This window comes from Histoplasma capsulatum, assembly GCF_000150115.1.
Source record: "Histoplasma capsulatum G186AR genomic scaffold supercont2.3, whole genome shotgun sequence".
Taxonomy (NCBI): Eukaryota; Fungi; Ascomycota; class Eurotiomycetes; order Onygenales; family Ajellomycetaceae; genus Histoplasma; species Histoplasma capsulatum.
The window spans coordinates 1903066-1917508 of NW_025544803.1; the positions used below are offsets into that span (position 1 = coordinate 1903066).

The following is a 14443-nucleotide window of genomic DNA, read 5'->3' on the forward strand; positions in this document are numbered from 1 at the left end:
AACCTTCCTGTAAGAACGCCTTAATCGCTTAATGAAAAAGCCCCAAGAATCCATTTACAAATAGCCCAAATTACAAAACGTCTCCTTTCACCGTTCTCGCCTAGATCTACTCTGGTACCCATCCCGACCAGGATCCCGATCCCGATCCCGATCCCAGTCACGACCCCGGTCCCGCTCCCGATTCCTATCTCGATCCATAGATCTGTCTCTCTCCTTCTCGTTCCCCCTTTCCCTCTCCCGCTCCTCCCGTCGCCGCCCACCACCAGCGCCCCACCTCCACTCATCCCCCTGCTCCCCCTGCCCTCTAATTCCCAAGGCCCTCCTCAACCTTTCACTCTCCTCAATCTTCGCCTCCGCCAACTCATGCACCTGGTACGTCTTAAACTGCTTCCTTCCACCATCCTTCGAACCAAGGGCGCCACGACTGCCATCGCCGCCTCCACCTCCCTTCAACCCTTCCACCTCTCCCGCCAACTCCGCCACCAACCGTTTCCGCATCGCATCCAACCGCTCCTCAATCGCCTCTTCAGACAGCTTATCTTTCCCCTCGCTCTGCTCATTCGCCTCCTCCAGTCGATCCCTCTCCTCCAAGATCTTCACCTCGATGGCCCGCCGCCGATCATGTTCCAGGATCTGCTTATCCGGCTGGCGCTGTTTGAAGGAATCCTTGGACTGTTGGTCGGCGTTTGAGACGGGCGGGTACGGGGCGCCGTAGCCGGCATCTCGCGGTTTCAGGAAGGAGAGGTTGCGCTGGACGTAGCCGGAGGTACCGCTGCCACGCGGGGTGGAGAGGCCGACGTTGGAGGACATTGTGGGTGGTGTGGATTTGGATTTGGATTTAGCCCGATTGTGTGAGCGTGGCTATGGCGAGGCGTATGCGCGAGTTATCTTCTTGTATTTCCTTTTCGCTGCCGTTGGCCTTGGAGAGCCGCCCAGTGAATCCTGGTTGTGATTGTGGTGTTGGAATAGATGGACGTGAACTGAGGAATACGACTCAGAAAAATACTCTTCTGTACGGATATATCCCCTCCTTCCTCTGAGCCTCACCGGTAACTTCGACTTAGCCGCCGAAACCGCCAGGAAAATATATTCTTATTCTGACTTGCCTACTACAGAGACGAGGGTCCGCCGAAAGCACAGTCGGAAAATTTGTCGCTCTCTGGATCTCAGTAACAGACTTAGCTATCGTAGGAAGCGGTTGGAAATCTTCTTTTTTGCATAAAATTACCCTGTAAAATGTTTGGATAGGGAACCAATAGCTAATTGGAGTCTATTCGCAAGGTTTACAGGAATTTCCGGAAAAAGAGGCGAGTTGTTGGATGTATGTTTGCGATATGGCTATCGCCACGTGACCATGACATGAACATGGGTATGGACTTTGCGGCGGGTTATCTTCTGTACCTATTTATTTTCAGTTAAATGGACAGTATATTTACGTAGAGCAGTAAATGCAAATAAGTAAATATAATGATACAATAATTATATACACAATAAAAGAACTCTACAAGCATGCCGAGTATTAAACACGCTGATAAGTATATAGTTAGATCCCAATGCCGGATTCAAAAGAGATAAATAAAAATAAATAAATGAAATGAAAATGAAAAACCAGAGGGAAAAAGAAGGTAGATAGCTATCTCAAGGGCGACCCAGAACCCAGAACACAAGCATAGATTACCTGAGGAGGAGGAGGAGGATATTCTGCGCAGATCAGCATCAATTCATCCCCCGAAACGAAAACCCTCATTGCCCTCTTAACAAGTCAACCCACTTCTGAAATTTCCATTCAAGTTAGCTCCATCCAAACACATCTGCAACACTAACTGTATTCCACCGCACCCCGACCACCGAAACGAACAATACAACCACATCCACAACCACCAACACCAGCGCCCCCATCATAAACCGCGGATTGAAAATCCGATACAGCATTAGATGTCGACGCAGCAAGCCCACCCACATCGTCGTCGCCAGGTTTATCGTGGCATAATACAAGATGTGCGTTGTGGCAGCCTGCGCAACGTCCGAGAGGAGTCGGCTCATGCCATTCTTGGGTGACGATCTGGGAGCTGTGGGAGACGCCGGCTGCAGCCGCGCTTGAGTGGATGAGGATTGTGGCAGCAGGCCGCTGCGGGCGTCAATGGGCCGCTTCCACAATACAGTCAGCGGCACTGCGACGGCGGAGAGGATCTGCGCACCAAAGGTATTCAGGGTGATAATGAGTGGTGACCAGGGATACTTGACGGTCGTCAACGGCACAAATGCGATTTTCCACTGGATGCTGCTCAGGGTAGCCTGGTGGCCCGTTGTGAAGAAATGAAAGGAACCTAGCAGACCCAGCACGACGGGGCCGATTGCGCAGTTACTCGTCGTCAATCCGTTTGTATCGAGGATTTCGAGCAGGGAGAATATCTGCCAGGTTTGCAAACCGATAGCGCCACCGCCCATGGGTTTTTGGAGTAGGATTATAGCAAGGGCGAAGTTTATGAGAAGCAGGGAGTAGCGGGTGCCGTGGACATTGGCGTAGCCGAGGATTGTCACTATTGTTTTTGATGGGGATGAGTTCAAGGCGGGCGCTACCGGGCTGTTGACGTTGGTTTCAGTGTTGGGGGTCATGGAGATGCTGACACAAGGTTTGGCCCAGACAAAGGTAGTGGTGCCGGCGGCGAAAGCGATGGCTAGGACGACCTGAGCGAGAGTAACGCGGGTAGTTTTAACCAGGGATTTGGGTAGGGCAGGGAACCAGTCGCCATCGTCGGCAGCGTCAAGAGTCCAGAAGGCGGCGACGATGAAGAGGCCAGTGCGGAAAGCGATGCCGATCCAGAATACTGCAGAGCCTTCGTATGACTTGGAGCCTTGGTAGTAAGAACGGATGACGGACGGAAGAACTAATGCTAGTAAGAACGGGATAAGTAGATGCCACCAGGCAGATGTAGATGACGTTGACGAGGCGTAATACGTCGAGACACAAAGGGGCATCTGTTCTTCGCGACACAAACGGGAGAATGACGCTATTCTGCCGAGAACAACAAAGACGATGGAATGGTAAAAGCCAAGTACCCTAGCTTCCGTATTCTTCTGGCGCAATGAAGATAGCGCAGCCATGACGCTAAAGGTCGTTAGGAAGAACAATAATATCTCGTCTTCCCAGATGGTGAATGAGTTGGATGAAAACCCGATAGACTGCAACACCGTAAATATTATCGCAAGCCATGCCCAGAGCGAATTCGCCATGGGCGAAACGATCCGTTTTGGAACCCATAAAACCGTTGACAACGCAGCACAAATTCCGCCCACAGCTATCCCAAACACGAGCCCTTCAACGCGGGATAATTGGACAATCCGCATTCCTGTTAATATCATACCACCCATTACACCAATTCCAGAGCCAACTCCTATCCGCCGGAGCGTGGGGAAGGAAAGATCAGTGCGGTCACCACGGATCCCTCGAGCATAGCATAGCAATAAGATAACACCAGCAAAGGAAATCAAGATCCCTTGAATCATGCTGGGGATGTCAAATCGAGTCCACAGACTCTTACAAAGATGCAGCGTATCCCGCTGATACTCGCGGTATGACTTGTATACCTCTAAAATCAGCCGATCTCGATCAGACCCGTGTCTCGGATGCGGATGCTGAGACATGGAATTCCAGTCTTCTTCCGCACGAGACCAGATCCCCAAGGGTCCGGAGGGATGCGTCTCATCAGCGCCCCTGGCAAGCGCATACGCATGCTGGTAACGTTTAATCTGCGCCGATGCAAGCCTATTGACGCGAACCAAGTCTGTCAAGTCGCGACCACCCGCGGCAGAAAAGGCCTCCTCGATAGGTGATCCGAGGTTGTTAAAGGGGATGGGAATTCCCAGTAGCAACGCCAGCGTCGGCACAAGATCAATCTGCGGGATTGGCCGCTCCTTTGCCGTCCGCGGAGGTTCCAGGATCATATCATTCGTCCGCCCAAAGACGCCCGTGCGCTTCGAATACATCCACAAGGCGGCTTCGACCTCGTCGTCCGACTCGCCGCCATGGTCACCCTTACCATCCATTCCGTGATCCCCCATGACAACAAGCAAAGTCGACTCATCAATGGACCTCATGACATCGCGTATGACCCGATCCATCTGTTGCAACTTAGCCGCCATCGCAGCATGATTTGGCCCGTACCGATGTCCTGCATGGTCAACACCGAGAAAGTGGCCAACGATAACATCCCACTTCGTCGCGTTTTCCGCATGCAGGAGCGGGAATAGGTGCTCTATCACCCCGTTATCGACCGTGTGTAGGTCCCGGACATTAAACGAATCGTACGGACGTGAGAGATTCGCTTCAAAGAGGTCTGGAAATAGCGATTGCCATGTATCATCTCCCAAATGCACGACTCGTTTCCCTACACTATGTAGTTGCGCGATCATGTTATCCTCGTCGATGGCCGTGCCAGCAAAATTCGAGCCAGCGTCTATAAAGGTAGGCAAAGTGCCTGTAGTCAAGCCTTTAAGGCGCTGCAATGTGGTTGTAGGCGGATCGGCGATGAAGGGAAGCAAAAAGGCCTGATCGGGTGACTCCACGGCAGTTTCGTGAAGGACTGGGAGGTTGTTGTGGAAGAACTGGGGCTGTTGTCCTTCGACGGTGGGTCGGAAGGGGACAGTAAAATCATATCGGAGAGCATCGATTATGATGACAACAGCTTTGTCAAAGGTTTTCGGGTGCCAACATCCTTGAGCACTGGTTGCCATTTGCGATGAATTCGCCGTCGCCGTCCCCTCAAATGGCAGCACTGAGCATTCCGACTTATTCTCCAGCACCATCCGTGTCAATAAGAACCCCTTAGTGAAGAAAAATATACCAACGAGATGGATGAATCTGCGTTGAAATGAGATATCAGTCACATCGACAATCCCCAGAAGAAGGGGAGGCGGACAGCCACTTACAAAAACCACCCCAGAACCCCCAGAACCCCCGCATGCTCAATCTTGAACACGCTCTCCTTCAATTTATTCCTCCGCGCATCTCTCTCCTTGGCGGAGTTCATGAGCCTTTCCTCGCTGGCCGCATGTCCAGCTGCACCAGTGCCCTCCTCGCCCATCGGAGCACCCTGCGTTATCCGCCTTGCAGCAGCGGCAGCAGCGTTCTGTGCTTCCTCCTCGTCCTCCGCCGCCGCCAGAGCCTTCGCGCTGGACCACTGTGCCTTTATCTTGCGGAATTCATTTGCTGAAGGTGGTGTGGGTGATTGCGATTGCGGTCGAGGTTTCTTGCGAATGGCATTCCTCGAAGGGGCGGCGGGGGGTTTCATTGTCGCTTGTCGCTTGTCGATTGTTGAGAGGGTTGTCGGCCGCAGGATTGATTTTCGTGTTGAAGGTTTTATATATTAATGAAGGGATTTCCTCCTCGTGTTTCTTTTCCGCTTTATGCTTATTATTATTATTATTAAAATTAATTATAACACTTATAATTTTCGAAATTCTCCCTCCGTTTTCGAAGTCCGTTATATTCCCCACCCGACCTTCCTTTGCTGTTGCTGTTGCTGTTGCTGTTGCTGGGAGGACAAAAATATACACCGTCCAGAATATCCACAGTCGGGGCTGTAAAATGATATCCCGGTAAGGGGAGGGGGGGGGAAAGCAACCGTCAGCCAGGGAATATTCTTAAACGCTCAGATTTCCCTCCTCAGCAGAAAGACGTAATCGCGCGCTGTTCACAGCGTATGGACCCGATCACTCGCTTGTATATGTACTGCACTTCTTCTTCTGCTTCTTCTTTTTCTTCTCCTGCCTCACGTATACCATCACACCAGGGCCACAAAACAGCCGCGATCGTATACCGGGGCAGGAATAGCAGGAGCAGGAGCAGGAGCAGGAGCAATATTAACTATTCCTGTACCTGTACCCGCACCCGCACCCATACTCGCGGCAAGAGAGAGAGGGAGAGGGAGAGGGAGAGAGGTCGCACACACGCAGAAGGACGGTTCGAGAGCTCAGGCGTTTTAGCTTGTTTTGTTTTCAGTGATGGGAACGGGTAAAGTCGTATCGCTTTTGCTTTCCCTTTTGCTTTCGCTTTCGCTTTTGCTTTTGCTTTTTTCCCTCTCCGGCCAGGGTGCTGAGCTGTATCAATCTTCGTTCCGGAGGAGGGGGGGGAGGGATTGTGTTTGTTTCGTCGCAGACCAAAAAAAAAAAAAAAAAAAAGAAAAAAGGGGGGGGGGGGAAGGGAGGAAGATGAAACTAACAGGGCAAGCCGGATGACAATATCTGTTCAAATTTCAAATTGTTTTTTTTTTTTAACGCATCGGCATCGTGGAATGGAATGCTTTAAATAACCGATTGAGTGCCTGCAGCCTGCAAGAGATGGCAGTGTCGTAGTACTCGTATATACTGGGAGAGTGAGACTTTCTTCCTCCAAAGGTTTGCACACAAATCACGTGGTAGTGGGTTTATTTGATTTACAAAGCGACAGAAGAAACAAGTGGGAAATGAAAACAATACAATTGATGTTATTACCATACCACCAATGAAAATGAAATGATGGAAACATTTATTCATTTGTCGAATGTGCGAAAAACAACCTCTGATAGCTAATGCGATCAGCATCACAAAGCAAACACCCAAGTATAAAAGGGATATCCCTCTAAGCATTGTTGTAAAGAAGGCACTGCCTGTTTTTCCCGTTATTGCTGCTGTTAAGGTTAGAAGGAGAAAAGAATAGTAACATGCACAGCACTCACTCGTAGTGGATAATGGGAGCCGTTAGTGTGGATAAAATCAAAGCCAAGAACCAAGTATAGATAGGATAGTTTTGTTGTATGTAGCAAAGGTATGTGTAAGTACTCGTTGGGGGTAGTTGGGGCTGTTGAAAAGAAAAATAGCCCCGGAGGAAGGAAGATAAAGACAAAAAAAAAAAGATATAACCCCAAGCCCCAAAAGCCTCCACCCTCAAGCCGCCAAAAAATGGAAAGGTGGGACGAGGGGGAGGAAAGAAGAGTACCTAGATAACAAAAAGCAAGAAAACAAATGGAAATAAAAGAAAACAAAAAAAAAAATACAGAAACAATCCTCGTTCATGAACGTAATCCTTCACTGTCCGATCCATCCCTTACACGCCTACGACCACCTCTTCTCATCCAGCTCCTTCTCCTTCAGCCCGCCCATCCTCTCCAAATCAAGGCTCTGAAACCTCTCGTTCTCATTCCCGCCCGCCTGACGCTGATACGGCGGCAAGAACTCCTCTGTCTCCTCCGCACCGCCACGCCCCTGGTAGGCCCCATCCTTGCGCCCCTCATCCAAGGGCTCCAACCCAATGCCGCCCTTCTCACTGATGCGCACAACGACCACACGCCCACTCATCCGCTTCCCGGTCGCATCTTCCTCTTCAGGGAACGTGATGCGGATTTCCGGCACGGGGCTGTGTGGAGGGCTTAGCGAGGACGGCGAGTGGTTTGGATTCGAGCCCTTCTCGTCGATGACGAAGACGGAGTCTCTGTTTGAGGCGGAGATGGTGAGGCCACGGCCGCGGCCGCGGTTTTTGTGGTGGTAGAGCGGGAGTTGAGACTGTTCCCGTTGACGTTTGCGGCGAATGACGAGGTAGGAGCCGATGAGGGCAAGGGAGAGGAGGATTAGGACAAGGAGGGAGATGAGGAGGTCTACGGTTGAAGAGGTTAGGCCGCCATTGTCGTTGTTGTCGTTGTCATTGTCGTTACCGCGGGCGGCTAGGCGTCGTAGCGCATCCATGGAATTTTGGTTGTTTTTTTTTTTTTTTTTAACTTTTCTATTCTCTGCTTTGAGGGTTTGTTTGTATGGGGTGTCGCAATCAAGCGAATTAAAGCCGGCGATTAACAGGAGTTATTATAGATAGATATCGAATATTCAGATCACAAGGGAACGAGGGTGCAGATCATGGAGTGTTAGACGGGGAAGTTCCCTGTTCGACGAACAGGTACGAATTAACACCATATAAATAAATCCACCACCAGCGCAGAAACTAGAGATCCATACGAACCGAAGGGGTATTGATTATTAGCGATCTGGAAAGAATATATCGTCGCACAGCGGTGAAAAGAGCGTTGTAGTGGTTTGAGTATGTTTCTTTTTTTTTCTCTGTCAGATAAGAGGGAGCGTGATGCCAGGCCAAGCGGGCGTTTTCCCCCTTAATTTTTTGCCTTTCTCTCAGGAATCAGGAGTAAGCAAGCAAGCCAGGCAAACGAAGGAGCGACAGCAAGGTGATCGGCTGAAGGAATGAAGCCGATACCCGCAAGCAATGAGTGACAGGCGATAAGACGGTTGGATGGCGGAGGAGGATGCAGAGGGAAGGGAGAGGAGAAGGAGAGGGGAGGAAAATGAGAGAGAAGGGAAAGAGGAAGAAGGGGAGCAGCAGAAAGGAGCGGCCGAGTGGGGACGGGCGCAGCGCCAGCCAACCAGCGACGCCATTACGTGACGCCAGCGGTATCCAATTTACCGCCCGTGACCAGCTCGTGGCTCCTCTCGCGGCAGCCGGGACAGCCAGACCACGCGTTACAGAGGGGATGCCGTGGCACCATCCCGTATTGGCCGTACTAGTTCCGTACGGGTGCCCTGGCGGTAAGAAACCCCAGGCGACTGGCTTGGCTAAGGCCGTGTGGCATTGGCTGTGACTGATTATGCAATTTCCTCGGCCTGAGCTGGGGTGGCATTGGCTGGACAAGACGGGAAACAGGCTGGATTCTATGAATTGTTAGTATCATGATGATGGATATCGCGATGAACCACAGATATGGAGTTGTATCGAGATCCAACGTTGTACAGTGCATATGTACAGTACTAGTAGCATGGATGGTGTCTGCTACTCGCACAACCGTCAATGGCGTTTTCCTGGGGTAATCAAAGCCCCTCTTCAGCACCCATGGCTGCCGTTTGTTTCATCATGGGCCTGGGCTTGATGTGCGCCTGGCGATCTTGGATGACAAGCACTTCGAAATCAGGGCCCTGCCCAGTCGCTGGAGAAAAATTGAAGAAAAAAAAGCAAACAAAGTCGATCAGTAAGTTTCCCATAACCACTCGTTATTTATCTCGAAAACCTGCTTGTTATTGTAAAGATAAGATTTTGATAGCAGCCTATCAGTAACCGTTCTTCCTCTTCCGTGCATAATTAGGGTCTGATTTTATTCTATTCTTGTTATTCTTGTTATTGAGTTGGTTGGTCATAACTATGAATTACGGAAACCCTTCACCAAGATCGCGAACCTTGGCTTGAACTTTACATTTCCCGTTCATCCAAAGGTTCAAGTTCTTGGAGTTTAACAACATACAGTTCTATATTCTACTCTGGAGGGGGAAGAAAAGTACAAGAACTGGAATATTAAATTGATAATTATCCAAACTTTTAACATAATACTGTTTTTGAAACTCCAGTTAAGATTAACTAGCTATCTCACGAGTGATTGAACTTTCCATGATTACACGCAGTAGACAGCGGAAAAGGGCGTCCTTAGAGTTCGGTGCCTGGAAGTTAATTCCAGTTCTTACTCCACTGCGGAGTACATCTTCCCAAGGTTCTTTTGAATTAAGATAAGATAAAATAGTTTATTCTCTATCAATGCTCTGTTGCGTTCAAGTGGACGAGGAGATGAAATAGGCCCGGGTCCAGATGATTGATTCCCCCAAAAAAAAGCATACTCTGGGGAATAATGACAAACAGAAGACGAAATGCCAAACTGGAAAAAAAGAGTGGCGCCGGTCAGCCAATAAATTGACAGCTCAAAAAGTGATTAACTCAAATCATACGTATTTTTTCAGATCACCCTCTCTGTCCGCAAGTATTCGCTTCAAACAACAGAAACAGAAAAATGTGTAGGACAAACAAAAGTCAGGGAGCCGCAGCACTCACCGTGCAATTAATGCCTTCCCATCCTTAGTCGTGCGTCCTGCACGGGCAACCCTCCAGCGATAGGGAGAAATGAGGTTTGATTCCATTGGAGCCCAAGTCTAACAACTGGCCACATCAGCAACGCTCCGAATAGCTGACGTCTTTAGATCGTCAGTGAGTTGCTGCTATCTGTCGATAACCTTCTGAGACCTGTTGCACAAGGTAAGGTACTGGACGCCAGCGACCTCATGGGATTGACTGTTAGTTGTTCTCTGGAGATTTTTTCTTTTTCCTTTCTCAAAGGAAGAAGTCAACATCTACTAAACACATGTTGCCAGCAATAGCTTCTGAGGACTCCTGGCATAGGCTGGCGTCCCCCTGAAGGCTACGTGGCTTTCTCAATCAAAATGGTGCTGGTGCTGGTGCTGCGGTTCTATCTTTTGTACCACGGCCGGAGTGGGCTCTACCTATCTAGACGCACAGGGAAACTGTGTATATCTTATTCAGGCAGGATGAGCTCCTTTTAAGCCCATTTTGCTAGTCCACTTCTCGCAGTGCAAGCGAGTTCAAGAAGGCGGCGAAGTCTCTTTCTGCCCTAGAATGCTGTTGGTGATGAGGAGATAAGCACCAGTTTTGATCCCTATTCTCTAAATTTGTTTTTACTCCATATTTTTATATTTTTTGCCCTCCACACGTCCGAGTCTAGGCCCTCAAGCAATAAGCCGAAATCAGGTTATTGGGTTCGGAGCGCCGTAAAAGCCCGTGCCGGTGGCCGACGGAATGATTGGCATAAGCCCGAATCTGCGCCGGTTTATCCGCTCGGAGAAATGAACACCTGAAAATAAACATGAGACATCCATTGAAGAATTTCCCGAGTTTGGGAAAGATATGTGACCAAAGAAGTCAACCCCAGCATGCGCCAAGATATCTTGCGCTGCCGATTCACTGCGCAAGTATCTGGTTTTCTCCCCGCAAACAAGTTCAACTGCTTAGAAGAAAGGTTGCCTGCAGACACAATAACAGGAAGTGCCTACGCAGAAAAGATTGACGAGGCCAGTAACAAGCCTCCCTGCGTGCGCCCATTCCCACAACGCCATCTGCCGGCATGTGTCCGTGGAAGGGATGTTGCCAGCCTCATCGCGCGAGGGCGTATTTCAAAGGTAGACCGATTGTATGTCCGATACGCGGTACATAAGTCAAGGTAAGATTCAGCGCTTTTACCTTGCTTTGCCCGCGTACTGCATCACGGAACCACGGTTGTATAGCATAATTGGATGGCTTCGGGGCAAGCCTATGAAATACAAGAAGTGGTGTATGTCCTGTGCATCAGCTGACGAATTTGAGGCCTCAAGATGGGAAAAAAGAGAAATGAAGTTTGTCAGGATTGAGTGTGACGATTTGGCGGAACTCTGGGCTTGAATCTCCTATTCTTCATTTAGGGACCCCCTTCTGCCATATTCCTTTCAAATTGTGTTAGAAATCATCAACAGTGGTTAACCCAGTGATGCTGATTCAAATGCAGTGAGTACCTAAATTATCAAACGGAGCATCATCAAGCGCTTCTATGGCTACTAGTTGTGCACAGCAGGTTCCAGATGGGATTGTCAAATGTCTGTCACACACAGCAACCCTTAACATATCCAAAGACACTTTGCCCCGAAAGGAGAAGCAAAAGACTCTCAAAACTGAAGACGCCTAGAATCCAAAAAATCTGTCATGTCTTCGTTATTCCTATTTCCATTCTATTTTGCACCCCTTAGCCCCATCCATGTATTTCAAAATATGTTTTGCAAAAAACAATCTTTCTAAAGATGGATAAACTTGTTTTCTAAAGCCTGGCAAGAGAAAATACGTAAGCTGTGATATTGATTTACAATAAGTGAAGTTATTATGTTTCTGTTTCAAAATAATTACGATAATAATAATTCAATATATATATATATTCTCTCTTCACATCAAATGCTCAATTAATTAAAAGATGTTAAGTCTTAAGCCTTATATACCGTGTGAGTCTAGGTATCGGATTAACGGATGACTAGTGCTAATATATGAACTAACCAAATCTTGTTATCAATCTTTGTCGGAACCAATGAAGTCCGAATATTGCCCCAAATACTGAATATTGATAATATTAATTGACTTGCTTATTATAACTCCACTAATTACATGAAAAGTAGGCAGTATTTATAGGAAAGATCATGCTTAGATATACACAAGAGATAGTTCTGAGCATTGTTAAGTTTTATCTGGTAGAACATTCATGCTGCTGCTTGAATCTTCTCAAATTCTTGATAGTAGAACTTATCAAGTTCTCAACATACCCCCTTCAGCTGAATACTGTCAGTAATGAAGCTGGAGAAATTGTCAGAATAGAAAATAATATAGAGAATATGATGATTAGCAAGTTGAAAAGAAATAGATAAGAAAGATGTATGAGGATGTTGAATTCCTCTTGTTCAAGATTGTTGAATTTTTATATCTTATTTTGATATATCATCAATAAGATCAGTTATATCAACTAATTCTAGTTACTTAATGAATTCTTGTTGCTTCTGTTGTGATAATGACTTGGTTAATTCATCCACTGATATACTGTTTATGGGTGTTCATTGTACTGAGATATCTCCAGATTGTATTCATTCTCACAATCAATTGTCATATATATCAATATGATGTAATTTAATTGTGATAGATGAATCTTTCTTAGTAAGAATGCCAACTGTTTGTCAATTATTATATTTTATAGAGATTTTATAGTCAGAATTAAATTCTAGATGATCAAAAAATCTTTTTCATCAAATTGTCTTCTTGTCTATCTGTGATATAGCTAGTAGTTCAGCTTCAGTGATGAAAGTTGTTATTATTCTCTATCTCTTTAACTTTCAATCAATAGATCTCTTAAAAAACTTGAAGATATAATCTTCTATTGATTTTCTATCTGAATTATCTGCAAAAGAGATATCACTAGCTGCTTTAATGTGACGGGCATGCCACCAATTAAGCAGATGTTACCAATGTTGCAGATTAAACTGTTCATACCACCTGTGCAGTTTGTATGATCTGTTCCAATGGCAATATCAATGGACTTGACACTATCCTGATAACAGTTTATGAATTGATTAAGAAAAGAAAGAGAAAGAAGATCAGAAGAAGGGGTTGTATGAGGGGGTTCTTATAGAAGAAGGATTGGAATGGAAGAATATTGAGAATTGTGCTGCAGTGGAGTGCGGAGTGGAAGAATGTTAGAGGTTACATGAAGGAATTGTTAGAGACTATATGAGCACAGAGCAGAATCATGAGAAGAGAGGTGTTTCATAGATATGTGAGAGCATATGAGAGGGTGAATGGGTGATAGAGGGTTGATTGTGTAAGTTAACTACTAATGAGTGCTAACCTGTCACATTATCCCCCCCTACCAGAGCAAGTGAGGATTTGTAGGTGTTGAGTGTGATGGTGTTGTTCATGACAGACACAGGTTCCCAGGTTGGACAATCATATCCTACCCATTTGACAAGGTATTTGCAGTGGCAGCAATTGGTTCTATCACTGAGAATTGCTTCAATTTCTCATTTGAGTTCATTATCTTCTTCTATAATGACAGATGATTGTCAGTTGAAGATCTTTTGTGAAGAGAATGGATTCTTAGCTGTGGGTTGGAGCAGGTTTATATGAAAGACATTGTGAATGCCAGATGGAGTGTTCAGTTGATAGTTGTGGATGCCTAGCACTTCTACTACTGTGTATTTGATGTGACAGTAGTTCAGTGTATGTGAGGGGTGATCTGTTCTTATATTCTTGAGATCTAATCAGACTTTGTCTTCTATACTATAATGAGTTGCAGAACTTCTTCTGATGTTTGCTTGGTTCTTATAGTCTTATTAAGCACTGACTATTGAAGCTTTGACCCACTTGTGGGCTTTCTTGAGCTTGCTGACTATATTCTCTGCTGTCTGTATGAGACTGTGAGTGTATATGATTTCTCAGAGAATCTCAGAGAAGTTCAGAATCTCTAAATCATAATCATATAGAAGAAAGAATAGGCTTACATCTGTCATAGCAGAATCTTGACTGTTTATAGCAATCTCAGCATGCAGCAGCAGATCACTCCAGTCATCTTATATGTAGTTGCAGAATTTTCAGAGGATGTTCTTAACTGTCTGTATCATTCTCTCAGTGACTCCATTGATCTCTGGGTGGTATGCTGTTGACAACTTTTGCTCAATTCTCAGTAGCTGGTATATGTGGGTTCAAAGTGCACTCACAAACTGACTGCCTCTATCTGATACAATGGATGAAGATAGGCTGTGCATGTGATAGAATGGGCTTCTGACAAAGATGTCTGCAATGACTTCAGCATTCATCTTGTCACAGAGCTGCAGTATCACACCCTTGCTGAGGTGATTGACAATGACTAGAACATTTATAGAACCACCACTCTCAGATAAGAAAACTGTGAAGTCAATAGCTATATTATGCCAAGTTCATTTGAGAACAGACAGAGATTTTAGTATTTCTTTTCAGTGCTCATATCATGCTGTTACTGAGCTGCAGTGGTTGCAATTGCATACAAACTGATGTACATTCTTTGACATATCTGATCAGTAGAATTCTTGA

At 46.6% G+C, this 14443-nt stretch overlaps 4 protein-coding genes across 4 annotated transcripts; 1 reads left to right on the forward strand and 3 right to left on the reverse strand.

Moving 5' to 3' along the window:
* Positions 1-87: 87 nt before the first annotated feature.
* Positions 88-810, reverse strand: HCBG_02792 (pre-mRNA-splicing factor CWC21; the record flags this gene model as incomplete). The annotated part of the gene is made up of 1 exon (XM_045429841.1): positions 88-810. The coding sequence occupies one exon, from the start codon at positions 808-810 to the stop codon at positions 88-90; it is 723 nt and encodes a 240-aa protein (XP_045289736.1).
* A 709-nt stretch (positions 811-1519) lies between these two features.
* On the reverse strand, positions 1520-5291 carry HCBG_02793 (phosphoethanolamine transferase class O; the record flags this gene model as incomplete). Its single annotated transcript, XM_045429842.1, has 2 exons — positions 1520-4861; positions 4930-5291. The coding sequence occupies 2 exons, from the start codon at positions 5289-5291 to the stop codon at positions 1792-1794; spliced, it is 3432 nt and encodes a 1143-aa protein (XP_045289737.1).
* Positions 5292-7092: 1801 nt separating this feature from the next.
* On the reverse strand, positions 7093-7719 carry HCBG_02794 (uncharacterized protein; the record flags this gene model as incomplete). The annotated part of the gene is made up of 1 exon (XM_045429843.1): positions 7093-7719. One exon carries the CDS (start codon positions 7717-7719, stop codon positions 7093-7095), a length of 627 nt encoding a protein of 208 aa, XP_045289738.1.
* A 3024-nt stretch (positions 7720-10743) lies between these two features.
* HCBG_02795 (uncharacterized protein) lies at positions 10744-11248 on the forward strand (the record flags this gene model as incomplete). The annotated part of the gene is made up of 2 exons (XM_045429844.1): positions 10744-11030; positions 11194-11248. 2 exons carry the CDS (start codon positions 10744-10746, stop codon positions 11246-11248), a joined length of 342 nt encoding a protein of 113 aa, XP_045289739.1.
* Between the last annotated feature and the right edge of the window lie 3195 nt (positions 11249-14443).